Source organism: Rhinopithecus roxellana, chromosome 12 (assembly GCF_007565055.1).
Source record: "Rhinopithecus roxellana isolate Shanxi Qingling chromosome 12, ASM756505v1, whole genome shotgun sequence".
In the NCBI taxonomy this organism is placed as follows: Eukaryota; Metazoa; Chordata; class Mammalia; order Primates; family Cercopithecidae; genus Rhinopithecus; species Rhinopithecus roxellana.
Genome location: NC_044560.1, coordinates 6,723,713 through 6,737,060, shown reverse-complemented (window position 1 = coordinate 6,737,060; position 13,348 = coordinate 6,723,713). Strand labels below are relative to the sequence as shown.

General features: G+C 49.9%; 1 protein-coding gene across 4 annotated transcripts in view; it reads left to right on the top strand.

The window, feature by feature from the left end:
- Positions 1 to 12,995, top strand: part of SLC2A5 (solute carrier family 2 member 5) — a 35,415-nt gene extending 22,420 nt beyond the window's left edge. For 3 of the 4 annotated variants that reach the window (XM_030913329.1, XM_010364188.2, XM_030913330.1), the window contains 9 exons: positions 2,651 to 2,775; positions 7,948 to 8,100; positions 9,794 to 9,919; positions 9,996 to 10,183; positions 10,308 to 10,418; positions 11,038 to 11,139; positions 11,462 to 11,537; positions 11,941 to 12,068; positions 12,173 to 12,995. In XM_030913329.1, coding sequence (XP_030769189.1) covers positions 2,651 to 2,775; positions 7,948 to 8,100; positions 9,794 to 9,919; positions 9,996 to 10,183; positions 10,308 to 10,418; positions 11,038 to 11,139; positions 11,462 to 11,537; positions 11,941 to 12,068; positions 12,173 to 12,376 — 1,213 coding nt within the window. In that variant the 3' untranslated portion in view covers positions 12,377 to 12,995. The remainder of the gene's footprint in view (positions 1 to 2,650; positions 2,776 to 7,947; positions 8,101 to 9,793; positions 9,920 to 9,995; positions 10,184 to 10,307; positions 10,419 to 11,037; positions 11,140 to 11,461; positions 11,538 to 11,940; positions 12,069 to 12,172) is intronic. The other variant, XM_030913331.1, reaches the window with a different exon arrangement.
- The last annotated feature ends 353 nt before the right edge of the window (positions 12,996 to 13,348 follow it).

Here is a 13,348-nt window from a genome sequence, read left to right as displayed (position 1 = left end):
AGTAGCTGGGACTACAGGAGCGCACCACCAGTAGTGCCCAGCTAATTTTTGATTTTTTTCTTTTCTTTTCTTTTCTTTTCTTTTCTTTTTTTTTTTTGAAACAGAATCTTGCTGTGTCACCCAGGCTGGAGTGCAAGTGGCATAATCTCAGCTCACTGCAAACTCTGCCTCCTGTGTTCAAGCAATTCTCTAGCCTCAGTCTTCTGAGTAACTGGAATTAGAGGTGTGTGCCACTATACCCGACTAATTTTTTTTGTATTTTTAGTAGAGGCGGGGTTTCATTGTGTTGGCCAGGCTGGTCTCGAACTCCTGGCCTCAGGTGATCCACCCACCTTGGCCTCCCAAAGTCCTAGGATTACAGGCGTGAGCCACTGTGCCTGGCCAATTTATTATTTTTTCTAGAGATGGCGTCTCACTATGTTGCCCAGGCTGGTCTGGAACTCCTGTACACAAGTAATCCTCCTACCTCAGTGTCCAAAAGTGCTGAGATTACGGGCATGAGCAGTGCACCCAGCCCAGCACCATTTTTTTTTTAAAGACTGTCTTTTCTCCATTGTGTTCCCTTTTCTCCTTTGTCAAGTATCAGTTGACTAGACTTAACGTGGGTCTATTTCTGGACTCTCTGTTCCGTTCCATTGATCTATTTGTCTATTCTTTTTTTTTTTTCTTTTTCTTTAGACAGAGTCTCGCTGTGTCACCCAGGCTGGAGTGTAGTGGTGCCATTTCGGCTCACTGCAACCTCCGCCTCCCAGGTTCAAGCGATTCTCATGTCTCGACCTCCCGAGTAGGTGGAATTAGAGGCATGCGGCTCTAGTAGAGACGACGAGGTTTCACCATGCTGACCAGGCTGGCCTTGAGCTCCTGACTTCATGTGATCCCGCCCGCCTTGGCCTCTCAAAGTGCTGGGATTTCAGGCGGGAGCCACCACGCCCGGCCTATTTGCCTATTCATTTACTAGCACCACACTGTCTTAATTACTGTAGCTTTATGGTAAGCCTTGAAGTCAGGTAATGTTGGTTCTCCAATATAGTACCATTTGGATTCCTTATTTTATGACACTAATCATTTTAAACATTTTATAGTCACAGTCTGATTCTGTTGTCTAAAGGTGTGGTGTTAGTATAAGCGGCTCTCACATGTGGCAAGTTTCTCAGTGTTTAGGAATGCTGGAGCACCACTCGCTCACAGCTTCGTCCATCATGAGGGTCCTCATCATGAGGGCTCCATTGTGAGAGGCCCCTCCAGAGAAGTTTGCTTTGCTTCTGTCAGGATCTCCAGGGTAGGCTTGTTCCTGACTTAAATGGGAATGCTTTCCAAGTTTCATTAAGTGTGGTGTTTGATATAGGTTTAAGGTAGATTTATTTTATCAGCTTAAAGAAGTTCCTCCATGTATAGTTTGTTAAGGCTGGTTTAAAAAAAAATGGCTGGGTGCAGTGGCTCATGCCTATAATCTCAGCACTTTGGGAGACTGAGGCAGGCAGATCATTTGAGGCCAGGAGTTCGAGACCAGCCTGGCCAACATGGGGAAACTCCATCTCTATTACAAATACAAACACTTAGCTGGGTGTGGGGGCACGTGCCGGTAATCCTAGCTACTTGGAAAGCTGAGGCACAAGAATCACTTAGACATGGCAGACCGAGGTTACAGTGAGCTGTGATCACTGCACTCCAACCTGGGTGACAGAGCAAGACTCTGTCTCAAAAAAAAAGAAAGGAAGAAAGAAACTTAGGCCAACTTTTAAATAAACAAATAAAAATTTAAAAATCATAATGGTGTTAAATTTTATTGACTTCTTTTGCTGCTTCTATTGAGATAATCCAATGTTTTCTCCCAATATAGTGTTTATTTATTTATTCATTTATTTATTTTTTGAGATGGAGTCTCGCTCTGTCACCCAGGCTGGAGTGCAGTGGCACGATCTCAGCTCACTGCAACCTCCACTTCCTGGGTTCAAGCAATTCTTGTGCCTCAGCCTCCTGAGTAGCTGGGATTACAGGCACCTGCCACCACGCCCAGCTAGTTTTTGTATTTTTAGTAAAGATGGGGTTTTACCATGTTGGCCAGGCTGATCTCGAATTCTTGACCTCAAGTGATCTGCCCACCTCGGCCTCCCAAAGTGCTGGGATTACAGGCATGAGCCACTGTGCCTGGCCCCAATATAATCTTTACTATGGTGAAATACATTGAAATGTTTTTGTATATGCTGTTGAATTTAATCTACTAAGATTTCATTTAGGATTGTGGCATCTATGTTGACCTAAGTGAGATGGACCTATACTCTTCTTTTCCTCTAATGTCCTTACCCAGGACAATTTTGGGGTTGGCTTTCAAGATTACACCAAAATTATAAATTAGCTAATGATTTCAAAAACCTTTTACTATATCTTAATACAGAGCCCTTTCCCTCCATTTTCACCACTGATGCCCTCTGGACCATGGTCATTTCCATTTGCTCCCCACACAGAGAGTATTCCCACACCAGGCCATGCACTTGACCTGTATCAGTCTCAGGTCCCAGAGAGCTAAACGCACAGCAGTAAAGCCACTGCCATAACTGCTGGAGCCTATGCAGAGGAGACACTCCAGAAACATTCCTGAATGAATGAGTGAATACTTAAGCCAAACTAACTGATATTTTGTCCTCTGCAGAAAAGGGGCCTTGCTGTTCAACAACATATTTTCTATCGTGCCTGCGATCTTAATGGGATGCAGCAAAGTCGCCAAGTCATTTGAGCTTATCATTATTTCCAGACTTTTGGTGGGAATATGTGCAGGTAAACAATACTATGCTATATTGCCATTCTGTGAGGGTCATCAAGGAGGAGGACAACAGGTTCCCAGGGACTAGAACCAATCTGTGATCTCTGAAATGTATAGAAAGCTGTTCCTATGCCTCTACTGTGAAATAGATGCTTGAGCCCTACCTGGTTCTCAGGTGCAGAGCTTTACTGTGATGTTTCCTACAAAGAAACATCTTTGAAAGACTGAAATGCAGAATCTTAACCTGGGAAGGGTCCTTCCAATCCAATCCTTTATCTCAATATTTTCTAAACTGCAGGTCACGACCAGTTAGTGGGTGGTGATACCTGTTTAGTAAGCAGTATTTTCTTTTTAAAAATAGAATAGATGGATGCAATGGCTCACACCTGCAATCCAGCTACTCTGGAAGCCAAGGCGGAAGGATCACTTGAGACCAGCCTGGGCAACACAGTGAGACCCTGTGTGTTAGTCTGTTTTCACACTGCTGTAAAGAATACTCCCCAAGACTGGGTAATTTATGAAGAAAAGAAGTCGAATTGACTTACAGTTCCCCATGGCTGGGGAGGCCTCAGAAAACTTACAATCATGATGGAAGGGGAAGCAGACCTGTCTTACATGACAGCAGCTGAGAGAGAGAGGGAGAGAAGGGAAACTGCCTTATAAAACCATCCGATCTTGTGAGAACTCAGTATCACAAGAACAACATGGGAGAACTTGCCCTCATGATCCAATCACCTCCCATCAGGTCCTTCCCTTGACACATGGGGATTACAATTCGAGATGAGATTTGGGTGAGGACACAGAGCCAAACCATATCTCCTGTCTCAAAGATAAATAAATATATATATAAACCAATAAATGAAATGGAAGAGACTGTGTTATGTGTAGTAAAGATAAGTATTGCCCACTTCTGTTTCGGATACACACACACACACACACATATGAGAACCAGGTTGCAGTGGAAAATGTATTTCTATATTTTTTACTGTGGGTGAGAGCCAAAAAAGCTTGAGAAGCAATCTAATGTATGAATTCCACTACCAGAAAGGTGCTAACAATGCCACATTTTAAGTTTTATAAGGCAATTTAAAGTTTGCCAAGGGCATCCTGAGTTCTCTTCCTGAAATGCTTACCTGCTGAGCGGGTGCTGACTCGCTGAGTCCTCTCGTCTAACAACCTGGGAGGTGGTTTTTCCTAATCCCACTCTGTTGCTTTCAAGCCTAGGCTGCCAGGCTACACAGTGGTGATTTTAGAAAACTCTCCCATAACTGCTTCACACTGAAGAGAGATGAGGGTACAGCCATGCCAGTGGCGTTCCCTGAGTTGGCATTGTTAGTAGGCAGTATTTCTCAGAGTCAGGCGGGGAGAGGCATCTAGGGTGGAAACTCTCAGGGTCCTACAGGTGGAGGGTGGGTCCCTTGAGGGAGCCCCTCCTAGGTGCCTCACTGCCTCCCTCCAGTCACTGTCCCGACATTGCCAAGGAACTCTCATTTGTTCCTTCCAAATGCAGGGATAGAGACAAATGGATAATTTGGCTGGCTGTCCACAAACCCCTCAGCTGGGATTAATTGGCAGTAACAGAGACATGGAAAAAAGATGAGAAGACATTTCCCAAACAGAGACTAAGTCATGCCAAAGGGAGGATGGTGAGCCCCACGGCAAACTTCCCTTAGTGCTCGGCTTTCCCTGAGAGCACCTGGCTGGGTCTCTGCCATCTTTTTTTTTTTTTTTTTTTTTTTGAGATGGAGTTTCCCTCTTGTCGCCCAGGCTGGAGTGCAGTGGTGTGATCTCGGCTCACTGCAACCTCCGCCTTTCGAGTTCAAGCGATTCTCCTACCTCAGCCTCCCGAGTAGCTGGGATTACAGGCGCCTGCCACCACACCCAGCTAATTTTTGTATTTTTGGTAGAGATGGGGTTTCACTATGTTGGCCAAGTTGGTATCAAACTCCTGTCCTCAGGTGATCCACTCATCTTGGCCTCCCAAAGTGCTGGGATGACAGGCGTGAGCCACCATGCCCAACTGGTCTCTGCCATCTTGCCCTGACCTGTGGGGTTTTTCTGCAGTGGGCTCAACATTTTGAAAAATAGATGATTCCTAAAAGTTGCCAGCAGTGAGCAGGTCCCATCACTTTTCTATTGACCATTAACAATACAGAATTGTTTCCAGCAGAGAAATATTAGGCTCCAATAGATGACAAATCAGTGAAAAATCCCAGACTTTACTCAGAAGTCAGTAGTTATCCAAGTTTTTGGTCTCAGACCCCTTTGCACGCTTAAAATTATTGAGGGCTCCAAAGAGCTTTTGCTCATGTGGGTCACATTGATCAATGTTTACTCTATTAGAAATGGCAACCGAGAAACATATTAATTCATTTTCTTAAAATAAGCCTATTACATGAAGAGTGGCCTTGTTTGACATTTTTGCAAATCTCTTTAATGTCTGCTTTAATAGAAGACAGCTGAATTCTCAGACATACTGTGGGTCAGGTTAGTTGTGATGTGGCCTGGCAGGAAGTCTCTGGAAAACTCCCATATGCTCATGAGAGAAAGAGAATGAAGAGCAAATATCATCTCAGAATTATTTGAAAATAATTTTGATCTCACAGATACTCTTAAAAGGTCTTGGGATCCCCGGGTCCTCAGATCACAGTTTTAGAACAGTGGCCATTGGGTGCATAATCCATTTCTCATCAGTTGTTCACATACCTCCCGCAAGTCAGCAAAGTGGATCATCAAGCTATGTGCTGCTTAGACACTCGTTTTAAAACCACCCATAGGGCCAGGTGCAGTGGCTCATGCCTGTAATACCAGCACTTCAGGAGGCTGAGGCAGGTGGGTCACTTGAGGTCAGGAGTGTGAGACCAGCCTGGCCAACATGGTGAAACTTGGTCTCTACTAAAAATACAAAAATTAGCAGGGCATGGTGGAGTAGGTCTGTAATTCCTGCTACTACAGAGGCTGAGGCACGAGAATAGCTTGAACCCAGGATGGGGAGGTTGCAGTGAGCTGAGATCGTGCCACTGTACTCTAGCCTGGGTGACAGAGTAAGACTCTGTCTCAAGAACAAAACAAACAAACCAACACAAAAATAAAACCACTCATATGAACAAGAACCACATCGCTCACTCTAAAATGAAGTAACAACTACGTTGACAAGGGGGGTGCCAAGATGAGTATGACTTTGACTGGAACATGCTCACAGCTCACTGATTTGTTATTAATTAACTTCTTGGCAGGAAGACTGAAGGTATTCATTGGCTCAGAGGAATTTAAACTTTTTGTTTGTTTGTTTGTTTGTTTGAGATGGACTCTTGCTTAATTGCCCAGGCTGGAGAGTGCAGTGGCGCGATCTCGGCTCACTGCAAGCTCCACCTGCTAAGTTCAAGCAATTCTTGTGCCTCAGCCTCCTGAGTAGCTAGGACTACAGACAAGAACGAAGCTCCTTCTCAAAAAAAAAAAAAAAAAAAAAAGCCACTTTGCTCTGACTCTACTATCAGAACTGGCTGGCTGGGAGGTCCTAGTGGAGTCATTTTAAAGACAAAAATAGAGATTGCTTTCCACCAACATAGAGGTAACCCCATCTCTTCACAAACCTCCTGAGGTTTCACCCTTTATTTATGTCCTTCACCAAGATGCTCTTGCCGCTAAGTGGCTCTTGTTAAGTGGTGAGGACACAGCCTCCCACTTCAGCTCCCAGGAGGCCTTCCCTTCCTCTACAGCCCTTTGACTTGGGCCTTTGAGGTGTTGCTCCCTCTTCCCACCTAGACATGCTAAGAGCTGCTTTAACAACTGCCCCTCTTTGCTCTGAAAATGAGGAAGAATCGGTAGTAATGAACTGTAATGTCTCTTTTGAAATACTAAGCAGAGACGTCTGTGGGTAGAATTGCCAAGCAGGAAAACATGGCCTCAGGTACCCTCCTATCTCAGTGCTATCAAATACCCTGCCATCAACAGCAGCTCCAACCTCTGCTCACTCCAAACTCTGTTCCTGAGAGTCTCCCTTCAGAGACCCACGTCCCTGAGCCTCTGTTTGACTCAGGATTTGGTACCTGATACTTGGACTAGTGAAACTTCCGCTCCATCCCCAGCCTCTGGATGTGCTTTCAGGATAATTAAATAGGACAATATATGTGAAAATACTTTGGAAGCTGTAAAATTAAATTCTGCCTATGTTTTTAAATTAACATCAGGCAACACCTCATTCTATAAAATAGAGTAAGTTTTCCCTCCATCAGATTCCAGTATGATGGGAAAATTTATAAGTTTAAATACTGGGGATTCGGAAGTAGTCCAGGCATTACAGAAATCCCAGAAATGCAGATATTCTATAATAGTTATTGACATTTTTAATGCTTAGTAAGACATATAACTTGTTCTTAAAGGTGTATGAAAGTATCTCTGCATTGGTTTATTTACTGTTCCTATTAGGTAAAGCTCGGGGCCAGGAGTCCTTGGCCATACACACATACACACACACACACCCAGGCTATATATATATATATATACACACACACACACACACACACAGAGGCCATATACACACACACATACACACCAGGCCATATCTATAAACACACACACACAGGCCATACACACACACAGGCCACATATATATGTATATCTATACACACACACAGAGGCCATACGCACATACACACACATGCCGTATGTAAATACACACAGGCTATATATATATTACGCGCACACACACATATATATATATATTTTTAGTGGAAACAGGGTTCTACTGTGCTGCCCAGGCTGGTCTCAAACTCCTGGCCCCAAGTAATCTATCCTCCCCAGTTAGCCTCCCCAAGTGCTGAAATTACAGGCATGAGCCATCACACCCAGCTGCCTTGCCTTTTACTAAACAGATCCTCCTCAAAAAGCAGAAACGTGAGCTGGTCTAGACTCAGGCCAGGGAGCAGGGAAGGCCATAAATCCAGTTGGCCAGTGTCCCCAGATGATACGGGCCAAAGCAAGGGCCCCTGTGCATAGCTCCTTTGATCTGTTTCTCTTTCCTTAAAGTACAGAGGGCTGAGAATTAAAAGAGGTGTTTGCTTTCTCCTTTGCAGTTTTGAGAGAGTTCCCAAATAATGTTATTGCTAAGAATAATATACTTGAAGACAGCTTGTCCCTGCCAGACTAACTTTTCCTGATGGTGTTTCTATTTCACCTCTTCCCAGGTTTATCTTCCAATGTGGTCCCTATGTACTTAGGGGAGCTGGCCCCTAAAAACCTGCGGGGGGCTCTCGGGGTGGTGCCCCAGCTCTTCATCACTGTTGGCATCCTTGTGGCCCAGATCTTTGGTCTTCGGAATCTCCTTGCAAACGCAGATGGTGAGTTCAGGACATCTCGGGACACCCCCACCCCTTCACCACCACCCTTGGCCCCCTCCTTGTGTTCCAAAGCTACCACCACAGGACAGGACTTTCTGCAGACTGGTCTCTTCTAACAGGCTGGATGTCCTTGGGGGGCCCATGCTGTCCAGGCCCTGGACAAAGGGGCGATGATGGACTGGCCAGTGTTTACTATCTAGTCCCTCTTAGGAGATGGATGAGGTGGCTTGGAGTGATTGACTTCTCTGCCAGCTCAGCGGCTGTCCATATGGAGGCCCGTGGCATAGCAAGGACAGCCACCAGTGTGCCTGGGGCGGGCCCAGCATCAGTTCATAGGACCCTCCCAGCAACGCTGCTGCCTAAGGCTTGGTGATTATCCCATTTTGCAGACCAGAAAGAGAAGTAGCAGGAGTCAGGGTGGCCTGGCCCCATGGGGGAGGTGGTGAGGACATCCCAGACCCTATCTCCACCCTCCCCAAGACAGCCTGGGGCCTGGCCTGTGGCAGGTGCACAGACACCTGTAACCAGGGTTGTTTTTGCATGACTTTCCCTTTAAACTATCATCAGTCATCCCATCAGTCAAAACATAAGCCAGTTCCTGCCAGGGTTCCACACACTGCCTGCAAGTCAGTCAAGTGGATCATCAAGCTCTGTGCTGCTTAGACACTCTCTATAGAAAGTGCTTCTCATGGGCCAAGTGCCAAGTCTCTTTTAGTAACTCATGTATTCCTCAGAACAGCCCTATGAAGCTTGTACCAGTATCATAGCCACTGTACAGGTGCATCACAGGCACAGAGGGATTGGAAAACTGGTCCAAGGTCTCATGAGGATGCAGACCCAGCGGCACAGACCTAGGTCCCTGTTTAAGTACCACATGCTCCGGCCTCTCCTTCACTCCTGCATGTGTTGGGGACACTTATGCCAAGGTGCCACATTCTCATCAGGAGCTGGGACCAGAAGTGAATAAGCCGGGTTCCTGTCTCAGGGAGCTCCAGAGCCGGACTCAGAACCACACACGGCCCTCTAGGCATTTGTGAAGCTCTGGGCTTCGTTGTTTTGCTTTGCCTCTAGTTTCGCCTTTGGCAGTGGCAGGGTTAATATTACCATTTCCGAAATTTCTGTAAGGGCCTCACAGTGTGTGGCCCTTACAACCCTCAACACATGGTCTGTGAGATGCGTCCACGCGGAGACTCGCTGGGCCTTCACTGCAGTACCAAATTCCACTCCTGAGTGCGGCCAGCCCATGTGTTAAGGACATTCCCACTGTTTCCAGTGTCCTTTCTATAATCAAAGCTGCCTTGACCAATTCCAGTTCAGGCATCCTGGTGGCCTGGCTTCCCTGGACATAGAGCTGGGAGCAGGCCGCTGGGTCAGGCCAGGTGTGCCCAGCTCCTCCAGCCCCTGCGAGACTGTCGTCTGAAGGACACGGGGACGTTCTCGCTAGCACTTGGTATTGCCGGCCTCGTCGGTGTGGTCCATCTGATGCGCTCAGGGGTGCGTCCCTGCTGAGAGCCCTGCCGCAGGTGTTTCCCCAGTGTCCACCGTCGGGAATTGCTGTTCTTAGGGCTGGGAAGGCTGTGCCCTCCTGGAGGCTGCGCCCCACTCAGGATGACGGCGCTGGGGCCGGCTCTGCAGAGGGCACCTTCGGGGTGGTGGGGAGGCCGCTGGTGCCAGCTCGCTGCCTTCCTCCCAGGCTGGCCAATCCTGCTGGGGCTGACCGGGGTCCCCGCGGCGTTGCAGCTCCTTCTGCTGCCCTTCTTCCCCGAGAGCCCCAGGTACCTGCTGATTCAGAAGAAAGACGAAGCGGCCGCCAAGAAAGGTAACGAGGGCTCGGACGGGGGCGGCCTCCAGGCTGTGCCCCCCAGCCCTAGTTCGACGATGCCGCCTCTCCCCAGCCCTACAGACGCTGCGCGGCTGGGACTCCGTGGACTGGGAGGTGGCGGAGATCCGGCAGGAGGATGAGGCAGAGAAGGCCGCGGGCTTCATCTCGGTGCTGAAGCTGTTCCGGATGCGCTCGCTGCGCTGGCAGCTGCTGTCCATCATCGTCCTCATGGCCGGCCAGCAGCTGTCGGGCGTCAACGCTGTATGGGCCGGGCTGCGGGAGGACTTGGGGGGCGCGAGGCGCAGGTCCTGGGGCACCGGGCGTGGGTCCCCGCGCCGAGGCCGCCTCCTCCGGGCAGCCGCCCAGCCCCGCGCTTGCCTTGCAGATCTACTACTACGCGGACCAGATCTACCTGAGCGCCGGCGTGCAGGAGGACCACGTGCAGTACGTGACGGCCGGCACCGGGGCCGTGAACGTGGTCATGACCATCTGCGCCGTGAGTGTCCTGGGAGTAGCCTGCAGCCTTCACCCAAGGCTCCTGGGGCCCCCACGCCCCAGCCTCGGTGCCGCCAAGAAGGCAGCCGGTGGCCCCAAAACGTGGAGGCCCAGCCCCTACTACAGAAGCTCCGCGTGGGAGGTGGCCCCGCACCGGCCCCTCACACTTGGGGCTGCCGAGCCGTACCGGGCCCAGGGCCACAACTTGACAGGGATGTGGGGGCGCCTGGACCGGGCAGCGCCCACTGCTAGGTGGCTCCGAGCCCGGGGTACCCGGAGTGAGGCTCGGCCACCTGGGGATGGGAGCAGGCTGCGTGGGGGCAGCGTCTCCCTTGCATGCAGACATCTGGCCTCCAGAGGGCAGGAATCCTGAGGCTCAGGGTTGTGGGATTAGGAGGTCCTAGAGCTGAGTCTCAAGGTTGGGCAGCTAGGGTCCCGCATTACAGCCACAGCCGACTTCCCGCTGGCCGCCCAAGGGCATGTCTTGCACATGTGAATGTGAGTGTGCGAGCACAGGGGTGGGCACCTGGTCGGCCCAGCTCTCCTCATAGCTGCCCCATTGGAGGGGGCTGGCGGGAGTGAAGCTGGGCCTCCCCCCAAGCCCTGCCACCCTCCTGTAGGTGTTTGTGGTGGAGCTCCTGGGTCGGAGGCTGCTGCTGCTACTGGGCTTCTCCATCTGCCTCACAGCCTGCTGCGTGCTCACTGCGGCTCTGGCACTGCAGGTGAGGACGGGCCAGGGTCCCAGGAGCCCAGAGTTGCACCAGGAAGACCAGTGCCCCTCCCACCCTGCGCCTCCACCTGCCTTAAAAGGAAAAGGGGTCACAATGAGCTGTTTTAGCAAATACAACCGGCCAGACATCTGGGGACCATGTGTCCTGCCAGCTCATAGCCCACGTTCAGCTGATTTCCCAGTGGCTCATTGAGGTGGCACTGCTGGGGGAGGAGCCAGGTGCCATCCTCCACCCACCAGGGCAGGTTGGCCGCACCCTGGGTTCCCATCCTAGCTTGTTTGCTCCAGGTGAACAAACTGCTTTCTCTCCACAGGACACGGTGTCATGGATGCCATACATCAGCATCGTCTGTGTTATCTCCTACGTCATAGGACACGCCCTTGGGCCCAGTACGTACCCAAAGCTGGCCTCAGGGTGTCACAACCCCCTCCAGTCCCAGAAGCTCCTGACTGGAGCTCCTTAGTGACACCAGGTCTGGCCAATGCAGCCCGGAAATGGCATCTCTTCCCCTGTCCACTGCAAGGGGGTGGGTGGCACATAATGAAAGAGAAATGGTAAACTGGTGGTGTGGGTAGGAACACACAGACTGTGCAGATAGCAGAGTGGGCCTCACGGGTGGTTGCTGGCCTGCTGTCCGTGTACACTGCCATTTGCCTACGTGCTGCCCCACATGGCCAAGAGTCCTAGAGATGCTGCCGCCCCGGGGCCAGCTACGTGATGGGCCTGCATGGCCAGGCCTGGGATACTCGGGCCCACTCTGCCTTCAGGGAGGCTGCTCTCCTTCCCCTACAGGTCCCATACCCGCGCTGCTCATCACTGAGATCTTCCTGCAGTCCTCTCGGCCATCCGCCTTCATGGTTGGGGGCACCGTGCACTGGCTCTCCAACTTCGCCGTGGGCTTGATCTTCCCATTCATTCAGGTGAATGGGGCCCGGGGCCCACGCTCAGCAGATCCCCATGCAATAAAGTGCGAGCCTGTGGGCAAACCGCGTCCCACACATGTCACCTGCCCCTCTTCCTGCAGGAGGGCCTTGGCCCGTACAGCTTCATTGTCTTTGCTGTGATCTGCCTCCTCACCACCATCTACATCTTCTTGATTGTCCCTGAGACCAAGGCCAAGACGTTCATAGAGATCAACCAGATTTTCACCAAGATGAATAAGGTGTCTGAAGTGCACCCGGAAAAGGAGGAACTGAAAGAACTTCCACCTGTCACTTCGGAACAGTGACTCCGGAGAGGAAGCCAGTGGAGCGGGTCTGCCAGGGGCTTCCCCCTTTGGCTTATTTTTCTGACTTCTAGCTGTCTGTGAATATCCAGAAATAAAATGACACTGATGTGGAATACCGTCCTCATCTCCAGCCTCCCACCCCAGTGGGAACTGTGCAAAGCTGGGCTGTCTCTCTCCAGGTTGGCCTGTCACCAGCCCCGAGTCAAGCAAACAGCTGGTTCTCCACTTTGCTGTGTCAACCTTTGTGTGGGTCCTGGTAGCATGGCTCCACCTTGCTGGGTCAGCCTTTATGTGGCTCCTGGTAACATAACAAAAGCAGTTACTATAGTGGTGAGATGGAAGGAATCAAATTTTGCCAGAGAAACTAACTTGGTGGCCCCGACAGGTCTTCCGGGGCCATGGGCATTGTTTAGAGCCAAATTCATCCTCTTACCAGATCCTTTTCCAGAAATACCTGTCTAGGAAGGTGTAATGTCAGAAACAATGACATCCGGAAAGCTGAGGAAGAGGTTCCTGTGGAGACACTGAGTCAAAATTCTTCATCCTAAATTATATTGTTAGTGGAAAATGGAATTGCTTCTGTGTAGTCAATAAAATGAATCTGATCACTTTTCAACAAGATGTGCAGTTGTTCTGTGAGCAAGTGGAAGGCAGGAGGAAGTTCCCTGCTCCTTCAGGCAGGTTTTTTGTTTTTGTTTTTGCTTTTTTTTTTTTTTTTTTGAGACAGAGTCTCGCTCTGTCACCCAGGCTGGAGTGCAGTGGTGCGATCTTGGCTCACTGCAAGCTCCACCTCCTGGGTTCACACCATTCTCCTGCCTCAGCCTTCTGAGTAGCTGGGACTACAGGCGCCTGCCACTACGCCTGGCTAATTTTTTGTATTTTTAGTAGAGACTGGATTTCACCATGTTGGCCAGGATGGTCTCTATCTCCTGACATCATGATCCACCCACCTCAGCCTCCCAAAGTGCTGGG